The sequence below is a fragment of the Cynocephalus volans genome, chromosome 15 (genome assembly GCF_027409185.1).
Source record: "Cynocephalus volans isolate mCynVol1 chromosome 15, mCynVol1.pri, whole genome shotgun sequence".
NCBI classification, from domain to species: domain Eukaryota; kingdom Metazoa; phylum Chordata; class Mammalia; order Dermoptera; family Cynocephalidae; genus Cynocephalus; species Cynocephalus volans.
This window is the reverse complement of record NC_084474.1, coordinates 25,374,779-25,387,741: the sequence shown is the minus strand read 5'-3', so window position 1 is coordinate 25,387,741 and position 12,963 is coordinate 25,374,779. Positions and strand designations below refer to the sequence as shown.

At 36.6% G+C, this 12,963-nt stretch overlaps 1 protein-coding gene across 1 annotated transcript in view; it reads right to left on the bottom strand.

Annotated features, from left to right (window-relative positions):
- The window catches only part of PREX2 (phosphatidylinositol-3,4,5-trisphosphate dependent Rac exchange factor 2), a 267,626-nt gene that overhangs the window by 34,724 nt on the left and 219,939 nt on the right, over positions 1-12,963 (bottom strand). The window contains exons 36-37 of the mRNA XM_063079604.1: positions 5,220-5,286; positions 4,786-4,976 (exon numbers count right to left, since the gene is read on the bottom strand). Of these exons, the coding sequence (XP_062935674.1) occupies positions 4,786-4,976; positions 5,220-5,286 (258 nt within the window). The remainder of the gene's footprint in view (positions 1-4,785; positions 4,977-5,219; positions 5,287-12,963) is intronic.

Genomic DNA, 12,963 nt, shown 5'->3' with positions numbered 1-12,963 from the left:
AGGACAAGAACTGTCTGGAACAATTCCTCACAGGAAAAAACTGGGATTCCAGATTCCTTCCCCTCACTACAAATTAGTTTAACATATCTTTTATTCTTCCAGGTAGCCTCTGAAAATTTCTATCCACTTGTTCCCTCTGGCGATGGAGGCAGAAACTAATGCAATGTGAGGAAAATGGCATCTTTGTTTTTGGGCTCAGTAGGACTCATGCCTTGGGTTTTCTAACATTTGCAGTATACTAATTTATATTGGTTAAAGAAAGACAGCTATTCAGCAGAGGTGGGAATAAAGAACTAAAGCAAATTAAAACACTGCATTGAGTGGAAGAATGCTGCAGTAAGAAATAAAAAGAAAATTTAGAAATCCCAGTAGCAAGCTTTTTTGATATCCTGCAACAAATAACTGGCACGGGTACAAAAGAGAACTTGAGAAGCCACAGTGTTGATTCAATACCTTAGAAAGGTTCAATTTGGCAAAAAATAAGTTTGCCAGTAAAGCAGGTTATATGCACAATATAATTAGCATCAATTTTTTTAGGAAAGGAAATTCAAAAGATGTAAAATGCTTTCAGCTATTAACCAAAGAAGTATAAATTAAAGCACTACTGAAATATAATTGTATAGCTAATAAAAAAGCACAATATATAAATGGATTCTGATACCCTTTGCAGATAAGGAAAGTGAAAGTGCCACACAATTACTGACCCTACTGGTCGTATTTTACATGAGGACAATCCTTTTGGGGACCTAAGCAATAACGTATTAACCAAAAAGGCTTAAACTCTTTGACACAGTAATTCTTCCTTGGATGATATTTCTGGCTTTTGTTTTTGCCTAATGAAAAATAAAACTGAAATTTGAACAGCAACATATAGAAAGGTGCATCTCTGCAGGCATGATGTGTAATGGAGAAAGATGAGAAATTACTCAACTAATAGTTTAGTAAATTGTGTGTACCAACTGGTTGAATATCAGACAGTAAATAAAACTGATAAAGTCTATGTGCACATTTTGAAAATATATAATTGCTATGAGCATAGATTATTAAACTATATGATATGATCTGAATGTGTCCCCCCAAATTCACATGTTCAAACTTAATTGTCAGTGTGATAGGATTAAGAGGTGTGGCCTTAAGGAGGTGATTGAGCCATGAGGGTGAAGCCCTCATGAATGGATCAGACTCTTATGAATGAGGTTTGAGGGAGGTGCCTGCTCTCTTTTGCTCTTCTGCATGTGAGGACATAGAGTTCAAGGCATAATCTTTGAAGCAGAGACTGGGGTCTTCACCAAACACTGCCAGTGTCTTGGTCTTGGACTTCCCAGCCTCCAGAACTGTGAGAGAAAAAATTTCTTTTCTTTGTAAATTATCCAGTCTCAGGTATTTTGTTGTAGCAGCACAAAGGGACTATGGCATATATACTAATAAAACTATGTTCAAATGTGTATTGTTTGGTATGAGTTGCAAGAGAAATGATGCAAAATAAAAATGAAAAAAGGTATGTCAGGATAGGAAATTTGGGAAAATTTTCCATTCATTAAACTACCTTTTAAGCATATTTATATTGATTAAAAGCAAAAACTGATCTTAAAAAGAGACGATCCCATCCCTTTTTCCCTGTTCAATAGCAACAGGGATATTAAATGTAAGTGAATGTCTGAAGAGAATATGAATAGGAAAGTTCATCAGCAGACTTGTTAATTCATATAAAGGATTATCCTAGGAAAGAGAATTTAATAAAAACAGAGCCAGGTTAAGTGCTATGAGAAGATTTTAATATCCGTCCTAAATTCTATTCCTACTAGTCTCATATTCTCTGTTGTTTATAGCTCTGGCATCTGATTTGGGTTGGCGTTAAAATATCTAGGCATTAATGCTAACTAAATCTACCTTTTCATCATGAAAACCCACATTTTTCCCTTTAATATCAAACATATGCAATATAATTTAGTACGCTAAAAAATATTTTAGATCCTCTTTTTTTGCCCAATAAAATCAGATGGGAAATTGACTAATGTGGATATCACATTGTTGATTATTTCCCATCTTGATTTTAAGAAGTAAATGATAAAAATAGCTTGTGCAATATTTATTCTGATTCCACACTGAATTTCTGCCCCCTGTTGGAGCCTGAGGTAACACTCTGTGCAGGTGTGGATCTGCTTGGTTCCTTTCTAGCTGTCTAAATTAGAATTACTAAAGGAGTATTTTAGAAATAGCCTTCTGTGGGATTTTGGATTTCAATACAAATTAGCACACATTTTATCATCATAAAAAAATCTAAGCATAGCCTTCACTGAAAAATTAAAGGTTATGTAAAACTTCCATTTTATTCTGCATAAGAGAAATAAAGCTGTACAATTTTCAAATACTTTTAACCTTAAATACAGCACTTATTATGGGGTATTGTGCCTACACCTTAGTAAATATCTCCTGAAATTAATTAAATAAAGCAATATTTATTTTGAATTGTAGAAATGAAGAAAGTCTAACTACTTTTATATTTCAAAGTTATTTGTGATCCTAACACACCAATCAATGAATAGAGCAATTAAATAGTTGTGGAACATCAGTCTGTTTCTCTTATATAACACTGGTTAAATTCTAAAATTGCTCTTGGAACATCTGAGAGGAAAATTTTGACAACTTAGTCATGGTCTTTAGGATTCAATGGCAGATTTAACTGCATTAACTATCATAAATTAATGCAAAGTTAAGAGTATATGCTCGTAGTTTCAAAGTCTGAGTGTTCCCTTGGTTGTCCTGGTATATTCATTCCTCTGCTGACTATGACCTTGTACCAGGGTTAAACAAGAACACAAATAATCAAGGTGATGGAATTGTGTTGAGGCTGTGATGGACTCCTTGCTGTTCCCTGAGCACGTTAGGCATGCTCGCACCTGAAGACATGTGCACTGCTGCTCCCCATGGTGACAATGCTCTTTCTCTGAGATTCTGCATGATTCACCCCTTCACTTCTTACAGGTCTCTAATGAAATCCCCCGTTGAAAGGTTTACCCCTTTTTCCCATCCTGTCACCTTTTACTCCTCTGACTTCTGTTCTTTTCTGTATTTATTCTACCTGTCTCATTACTGATTTATTTATTTACATTATCATCCATTTCCCCACAACATAATGCACACTACATGAGAGTAGGAACTTTGTTTTTTCAACACTGTATCCTCAGCAACTACTGAGTTGTAGTACCACAACCACAACAGTGCTGGCACATAATTGGTGTTCAATGCATATTTACTGAATGAATCAATAATAAATAAATGAATGAATGAGAACAGACTGAATGAACATGAGTGTATCAGAAGAGAGAGATCACTTCTCTGCTAGTAAAAAAAATTAAAAGTAATATTTGATTCATTCAGTCATGGACATATTCTCAATCAAGCATTTAATAAACTTGCAATAGAGTGAAAAATACACAGCAATTAAAGGGGAAAATTCTGAATATTTTGTCAACCATGAAAACGTAACGCTCCTTTCAAATAATCTTGTCATGTTGCATAGGCAAGATCATGCTGGGTAGGGCTTGAAAACTAGAACTTGGCCATACTAACTCGAAATGGAATTTCATAGATGAGAGGCTGCTGTCTTGAAAGGTCTTCCTCTCCATTCCACCTCTACATCCTGATCCATCAAAACCCAATTCAAACATCACCTTCTCCATGGCAAGTTCCCAGATCTAACCACCTTAAAGGTCTATTTTCCCTTTGAATCATATTCTTTAGCTATAACTTTCCTAGATTGTTTATGTTTTCTTGTAGTTGAGTTTTCATGTGTGGTTTGTTAAAATCATTATGTTATTATTATGTTCTGTTTTTATTTTTTTGTTAATATTTTTTGTTGTTTGTTCTTCAGGCTTTATGTCTCCCACATGAACACTTTATGATATAGCCAACAGCACCAACTGCACTCCTTTGCATGGATTAAGTATCATGTAAATTTTAATAAATAAGTAAATGCCATCCTCAAAATCTCATTGGCACAGAATTAAGAAGAGACTATGTCTCATGGCAGAAGACTAGCTCCCGATTCAGATTAAAATGAGCACTAAAATTCTGCCCTATTTTTTGCATCTACATGGTTTCACTTCCTCGTGAAAATGGAGAGGGGACAGAACAGCATCACATGATGGTGAAGAGGTTCTTGACTTGGGATTCCTGCTTACATTTTGAATCTGATGAGTCTGATATAGCTGTATGAATTCGTGCACCTACCCTGGCTGCCCCAGACAGAGCACAGTTGCTCAAGACCAACCACCTGAATAGGACATATCACAGCTTCCCCCTTACCTTTTCAGAAAGATCACACTATGTGAGCTCCTGGACCACAATTTTGCTAGAGTAGGAAGGCAGTAGCAATCCCAAGAAAGCATCTAGCTCATAATACTTGAGTTACAGGGATCTGAACCATTGGAGAGTGGAACGTCTAACAATTGCAGTGAAAACAACAATTTTGTTGAGCTAATTGAATCAACTCAGCAAATTCCTATTGTGAATAAAATGGATGCACATTTTTGTACCTACAATACAAATATGTTAATATAAATGCAAGGGTGATAAGATTCTGGGCCACAGTTATGTAAATGTGGGACTGTATGACTAAATTATCACTGCAAATACAGGAACTAAAACCAGAAAACATCCAAAATCTTATTTCAAATATATATGAGTCCTTCCAATGTTTCCATGCAACTAGACCGTAAGCCAGAACCACCCAATAGAATGTGTTATAGCAAAGACTGGAGCCAGGTGGGGACATTCACCTACCGATGCACGCCACTGCTGCACATGATGATGTGGCAGGCTCCCAGTCTGTCACACAGCTCGGAGGACACTGACAGCAGCCCAACTCCAGAGGCTCCGCAAGCGGTGTTCGCACAGGCAGCTGTGCGTTTGGATCTGACAAACGAGGCGACCAGTCGATAAAGTTCATCCAAAGCATTGAGAGGCCTCATTAGCTGCAGAGTAGAGCGATGAGCATAAAGTTGAACATGTTTAGTAGAAATCCTTTAGGTGGGATACAGTTCACAGTTTTATAGCTTTTCACAAATAGTCTAAATTATCATTTTGTTATGGAGGTAACAGAATTGGAGAGTATAAATATTTACAATTATTCATTGCTCAAGAACAACAGCAGAAAAATTAAATAAGGGATATAGGTAAATAAAAAAGCATCACTAAACATAATAATCTATTTTTACCTTATCTATATAGGCAGCTTTGGATGTGGAGTCTGGTGGTGAATTTGACTTGTCCAAGTAGAATGCCCTGTAAGAGTCCAAAGAAGAAATTATCATTTATTGTTAAGAAAAAAATTTTAAATGCAGGAAGACATTCAAGTTTCACTGATTTCCTTTTAAAGACAAATGAATAAACAAAATCACTGAAGACTAGGAAGACTGGGGTTGCACAAAAGTCAATAGTTTTCCATTCAAAAAACGATTAAAGCTACCACCAGCTCTGTTACATATTGTGTGGCCTTAGAGAGTCACCTGTCTGTGCTTGGTTTCTGCATTTGTAATTCGATGATAGCATCTGCTTCTACTGCATAAGGCTACCAAAAAGATTAAATTAGATAATGCAGATAAAATGCTTAGAATAGTGCATAGCACAGAGTAAGTGCTTATTAATATTTTCAATAATTAATATTTTTATAACAAAGTTGAAGTCTTGGATTTTCTTGAGACTACTGGAGAATGTTATCCAGTTTTCATTTATCATGAAAACGTAACATTATGAAACTAATACTCAAAAAAAATTAATTTTAAACAGAATACTGAGCTGATTCTTTCAGTCACTAAGCTATGCTTAGATTGAAAATTAAACTCTCTTTGAGGGCAGACTTTTTGTCACCAGAAGGCAACATAGTAAGGCTATTTTAATGCTCTAAGTCGAATCCTAGTGACCTCCAATAATTACATGATATTGTCAAGGAATTATTGCTGTGTTTACTTTGCTTGTTGCTCAATACTAACCTGAAATTTTAAGGAAATTACCTAGTATCTATTTTTTTAAATTATGGTAAAATACATATAATGCAAACTTACCATTTTAACCATTCTTAAGTGTATAGTTCAATGACATTAAATACATTCACATTAACCACCTCGTATCTATTTTTGATGAGCTGAAATTATTTCCGAGATGTGAACTTTCAATAATTATGCAACAAAGTAAGTCCCATAACATCAGAGTGAGAGTTATGTTAGATCTTCAAATAAAAGCTGCTTATATTGGTGTTTCAGAGCACCTTTAAGGATGTCAAAGTACTGGCAGATTATTATCAAATTCATGGATAGTATCAGGCAACCTCAGTGAGAGAGAACTCTATGCCCAGCGCTGGTTTTTTGAGTCCCACTAATCACAAACACGCGCGTGCGCGCACACAGTGCTATTCCTGTTACTAGTAGTAGTAGTGTCTGTTTTTTGCCTTTGAAGATAAAATAACATGGATTAGTTGAGTTTTACACTTTACATTAGGAAAGCTATAACTCTAAAGAGTAACTTCCAAAATAACAACTATGCTGTTCCTTACTGAGAATTAGTTTCTTCTTGTCTAAAATAAGATTAAACACCTCTCAGAAAAATTGTAAACAATTCAGCACCCAAGGTTGGCTGTTACTCACTATAATTTGTTTTGAACTCCTACGAGATTTCCACGTACCATCTGCAGTTCCCCCAGCCTGAATCCCACAGCTACTCATGGCTCCTGAGCGTACGATGCTGCCAGGAGTGTGGGGGCTACAAACCCCAGGCAGCACCCGGCTCACAAGGACCTGGTTATGGTGACAAAGTGGGATGTACATGAAGTGCCATGAAAATACAGTTCCATTCAGCTGGGTGAATCAGTATCTGCTATAAGGACTAGATAGGGAGCAAAATCAAAGGAGTTTGAGATAATTTTAAATTTTCTAGATTTCCTCTGGTATCAGAGGGGTTAACAAGGATCCAAAAGAAACACTGTTTGCAGAAGAGGAAATGAGCTTGAGTGGAGCATGAGGCACAAAAGCACGCAGTGGGCTGGGCTACGTGACAGTGAAGGAGTCGCCTAGAGCAGCAGGAAGCGGCAGACTGTGTCGGGCCTTACAGGCCCTGGTAAGGGAGTTGGGAGCCACTGAAGGGAAATGATCCTGTAACTTGCCTCATCGCCAGAAGACCAGCTTTATTGCCGTGTCCAAAAATTCGTGTTCTTCTAAAAGTTGTGTGTGTCTTTTCATTTTAACTATGCAGGTGTATATTTAGGATAATACTATGAAAACCCAGGTATGCATGACCGTGTTATAACAAATCTTAAGCATTTGCCCTTCGTATTTGAGCTCAGCTGTGATTTTTACATTTTCTGTCTTCATATTTTATGGTGCATTGCTATATGCTTGGGAAAGAGGTGGCACCTCAATGCTGGAACCCACAGAGGTACCCTGATCTGACGCCCTCATGCCTTTCCTCACGTGTGCTGGGTAGAAAAAGGAAAGCTGTGAAAAAGAACACATGGGAACATGGGGAAATTATTTATCCTCTCGGTCTCAGTTTCCTCATTTTTAAAATGGATATCACAATTGCCTAACAAATAGATAGATAGCATAATGTCAAAGATTTAATTAATGCATATAAAATGCTCAGTACCGTTATAAGCATATAGGACTTATTGAATAGACAGTAATAACTACCACCAAAGAGCACACTGTTGGAAGCATCTCTTGGAGGATTCTGAGCCATACTAAGGAATAAAACGAAGGTTAAAGACTTCCCAATCCCCCCTAAAGTCATCTAAAATATTTTATGACACATCGTAAGAAACGAAAATTGTTAGGTATTTGGAACCTATATAATTTCATGATCAGTGCACAAATAGAGGTTTAGGTCTAAAAGGAAAAGAACCTTTTCTTAAAGAAAGGAAGACTGTCACTTAAATGGTTTAACCAGGTGCATTGGTTGTACAAACTGCAGCTCTTCTAAACTTTAAATTATCTGGGAAGAAAAATATTCTGTAAAAGCAGCCCGTAGATCATTAGTACCACCTAAAGAAATCATCCCTACAGAAAACTGCCATTCCAGCTGGCTGCACTGAGCAGTCTTTCTTCTTTCTGAGAGATATTCCTTTACAAAAAAGTTGTCACCCATTCAGCCAGTTAAGAGCAGTTTAGATCATGTGGGTCCGATTCTGCTACATTCACTTAAATTGACTTGACAAAAACCTTCAACTATTCAATGCGGTAAAGTTTTTGAAGAAAAATAAGCGTATTTGATGAAGAAAAATAAGCTAGAAAAATAACTTTTATAGGTTAAAATGTAGCCTACATCAAGTGAAACTTTAGAAACAATGTCATTTTTTCTATACTGCTACGTAGCAGAACTAAAATAAAAAAACATCTAATGATATAGCTGTACATTCAAAATAGTCTTAAAGGTAAAGGCTTACTACAAATTCAGAGTTAAATATATAGAATTATCCAGACTTGTGCCAGTAGGTAATATTTGTTAATCCATGATTACAGAAAGCAACAAAATATTATAAAATACATGAGGTAATGAAGTCCAGAGAAAACCCTCAAACGTAGCCATTCCTATACTCCTAGATAATATACATAGCCAACAAATTTTTTAATTCAATTATTTGTTAAAATAATAAATTGGACTTGAGGCTGCAATTAATTTTCGGTATTCCTCATTGGAAAAAGGGTTGTTCAGCCAGATATGTTAGCAGCCCATAAAGTTCACAGGTATTCATAGAACTTCAGTATCTTTCAGAATATGACAAACTGCGGCCAGGAAATAAATTTCTAATGCACTTTCCTTAATCAAAAAGTCTTGCAATGCCCCTTAATCAAATTTTATGAGAAAAGTTAATGGCAAAATTGGATTAATGCCAAAACCGACCGTATGCTTCTGAGATTAGAAAGAATGAAGTCATGGTCCTTTGTGTGAATGTAGAAAGATCTTATTAAGACCATTTTGAAAGTGCTGCAGATATTTTATATAGGCTGAACAGTAAGTTTCCCTTCATGCTGGCATACATCGGGTTCACTGTCACAACTTTGCAAATTAACTCTGCCATGTAAAAATAAATGTGTTATGATACTATTTTATCTTTTAGTCCCTATAGAATAAAATACCAATGAAAGAGGGGGTAATGTCATAAGTTACAATAAGCAGTGGTATAAATATATCCAAGTCAAATAACTATAAAGAAACTAATCTTGGCATTTATTGCACACCATCTAATAGTGAATACATAGGTATTTATTACGAAGGGACTTTAAGGCATAAGAAGACTCTTAAAAGTGAGAAAGAAATGTCCCATTTAAATAATGGTATTTAAGTCTGTGCAAAGCTATTTAATTCCCTGGAGAAAGGGGAAGGTACAGAAAATAGCAGTTGGGAGATAACTCAGCAGATATAAACAGAGAGAAAAAATGGATGAAAGTAGAAAACAGAGGAGGAGAAGACAGAAAAGAAAGAGGCAGACAAGGAGGGGCTGGGAGTAAAGAGAGAGACGGGGAGGCAGAGAGAGGCGAGAGAGAACCTGTCCCTTGCTCATCATGGATTCCTCTATGTTGCATTAGGTGGAAGTGAAGAGGCAAATGATGTGAGACTTAAAATATTTTTTCCCTTGTTCTTACTGTTGATAAACTACTGTAAAATCTGTGTAAACTTTATGAAATCCTTATGGCATTCAAGGTACGTGAGAGTAATGAAAAAGTACTAATCCCACACAATGATTTCTGGACATAAGGACGTTCTTAATACTTTCATTCAATATTTTTTGAGCATCTATTTAGGTACAAAGCAATGTTCTAGGTTTTGGGAACACAGCAACGAACTCAGGGAACTTGCATTCTGCCACGAATGAGGCAAGGGCATGTTATTTTTCCCTTGTAAGTGTCAGAAGAAACCAACTCCAGCAGAAACAGAAAACAGAAACTCCTCATTCTGGCTCTTCCTACACCTGCCCTGTCTGCAATGTCATTTTCAATGACATTCCTTCACCCAGACACAGGGCAGGCTTGTTCTCCTTTGTCCTCAGAATCTCCTCTCAGCTCACTTTCCGATTTCCTTCCTTGTTTAGGAAACATACACAAATATAAAAAAGACCAAAGCTATATCTCTCAGCAGCGATGTTTTCTTTTTAAATCTCAGCCTACGTTCTCTAACTCAGTGCCACTCAAAATGCGGCTTGCAGACTTAAGAAAAGAAGTCATGAGAGAGAATTTAGAAACTGTACAGCCATTTACACTGAACGGACATGCAAACATTCAAAAGCACTTGTCTTATGGAACAGGGCAGAGACCAGTGCAGGAAGCAACCTGTGGTGTGAGGCACGTAATCGCCATGCACAGTAGGGCCACATCACAGTAAGTGATGCTTAAAGTTTTGTCAACTATAAACCAAAAGTATGTAAAAACTGAAAACCTGTCATCATTTTAACTTTTAATGAGAATTTTAAAAACTGATGGTTTAACATTAGCTAAATTAGAGAAATAAAATTGTCATTGTTTATATCTGTAATTTATAGATGGCAATGGAACTTACTGGATTTTTGTTAAAAAATTGCTGTTAAATCTTGTCTTCCTTTCCTATCAACGTATCTGTATGAGATTGGTTTCCTTCTACAATGAGGGTTATTAAAACAAACATAGAAAGAGTTTAGACGTACATTTTCTTCAGTAAACTATGTTCTCATTCCAACCTAGACTAGACACATTACCAGGTAAGAAACTAACCCATTTCTCACATTAAAAACTTTAAATACTGAAATACACAGTGTTTGTTTAGAGTGTATGTAAAGACGTTGAAAATGGGGAATCACTTATTTTTCACAACTTTTATTTTTGATTGCAAAAAAACAGAAATGACTTTAATAACAATTCTTTATTAACTGCTTGTAGAATCTGGTAGCACTCAAGGAGTAGTGGAACAACCTGAATGTGATACTTTTCAACCAGCTTTCAATTATACATTGCATAAAATGTTCCTACTTCAAATACTCTCCCTGGAGGTAAGGGCAAGCCTTCTCCAAGATTGTTCACAGCACATTTGGGCAACTGTCCTTTCTGTCTTTGGGTTAAATCCGGGACTGGAAGCACAGCTGGAATTGTACATCTTTCTGGCTAGTTTTTCACAATTGGCTTTATTCTTGTGCAGTTTTTTGATGTGAAATCAAATGTAGTATCTGTGTTATTCCCAGGAGGGTCTCTATGCACAAACAAGGCTCCTGCAGCTCCATTTTGCATAGCCGTTTTAGGCAAGGTTGTTCCTGTGAAACTTTCCAACTGGGCCGTGAGGCCAGTTGCCCCAACACCAAGCATCCTGGAGTAACTCAACATTAATTTTATCTGAGTAAGTTGCTCTGCAGGAAACCTATGAAACTCACCTTCCATAAAACCCATCTTCAGATATAAATCTCTGTGATCAGTGATCCTATATGGTAGGCAAATATGGAGGATTGTACATACTTCTTCTCAGCTAATACTCATGACAGTCTATGAAGTATCACTAGCCTCAATGACCAAGATGAGGAAACAGGCTTGGAGATACTAAGAACTGACTCACATCATACAGCTAGTCAGTGCAGGAGTGGGGCTGGAATCCAAGTTTGGCCAGCTCTCTATCGCAGCAATTCTGCATCATTAACCTTCATTTCTTCTCATTCATATCATGGCAGAAATTTCATATTTACCCTTAACCAACTGAAAACTTTTCCCCTCACTTGGTATATTAAGTATATTTCTGTTTTTTTCTCACTTGGCTCATAAGAAATGCAATAAATGTCATATTAGATCTACTGAAAATGCTTCTCTTTAAGACCAGCCAGGGATCTGTTCATCCATCATTTCCCACTATGTTTTCTAAATGCATGTAATTTTACATCTGAGTCCTCTGGTATCTCAAATAGATAAAGTTCAAAGTTTATGCAAACTGAAGTACACCCAAGAATCCTTTAAGCTCTTTAGGTGTACACAATCATATGAAATATGCTATGAATAAAATAGAGCCCTAAGCTTTCAATTTTGCATGATTAAAATGTCTTAATATTCGAAAGACAAATTAAAATATCCTATTAAATTGTTTTATTCTATTAAAACATTTAATACTTAATGAAAGTGTATAATTGTTATCATTATACAATTATAGTTATCATTATATATTCTATAGTATATATTTTTATACTTCATTTTGGAATTTGATGCAAAGAATATGGCTGATAATGCATTTTGATGGCATATAAAATCAATGCAGATGAATCCTCCTTCCCTGACAATGTGCAGTATTTCATGAGGTACATCCATTATGACGGCAAAAATACACTAGTGAAATTTGACTCACAGTCACACTCCAGAGATACTTTCTTTTATTTTCAAGTAACAAAAAGACTTCAAGTATTTTAGTCTCTTTTGCCTTTTTATTCCACTCCATCTCCATTTCTTTCTGCTTAGAGCTCTTATCATCATTTGCCTGAACTATTTTAATAGTTTCCTAACCAGCCTCTCTGACTGTAGTCTTGTCCTCACCTCTGATTTGTCCTCAGTGGTACCACCCGCATGCACAGTTTAAAATGCGTTCACTCCTCTCCCCTGCATTGCTTAGAACTCACAAGTGAATTGTTTCACTTACAGGCTAAGCCTCAGCTCCTCAGCTGGCATCTGAGGTCCTCTGTGGCCTGGTCCTGCGCACCCCTCCTGCCTCCCTTTCTGCCCCTCCTCACCCACTGTAGTTCTGCCACCCTTTGTTCATGCTGGTCCCTTCTCTCCCTCCTTTACCTGGCCCACAAGCAGTCATACCTCAGAACTACCCCCAGCCACCCAACTCCTCAGTCTTTCTGAAGTGCTCCTCTTTTGTGCTCCCTGGGCATCCTGTTATCACCACCATGGTGTTTAGAAGGGCATTTAAAAACAACCTGTCTATTGCATTTACTTTCTCTCCTTTAAGATTCCCAAGGGCATACTG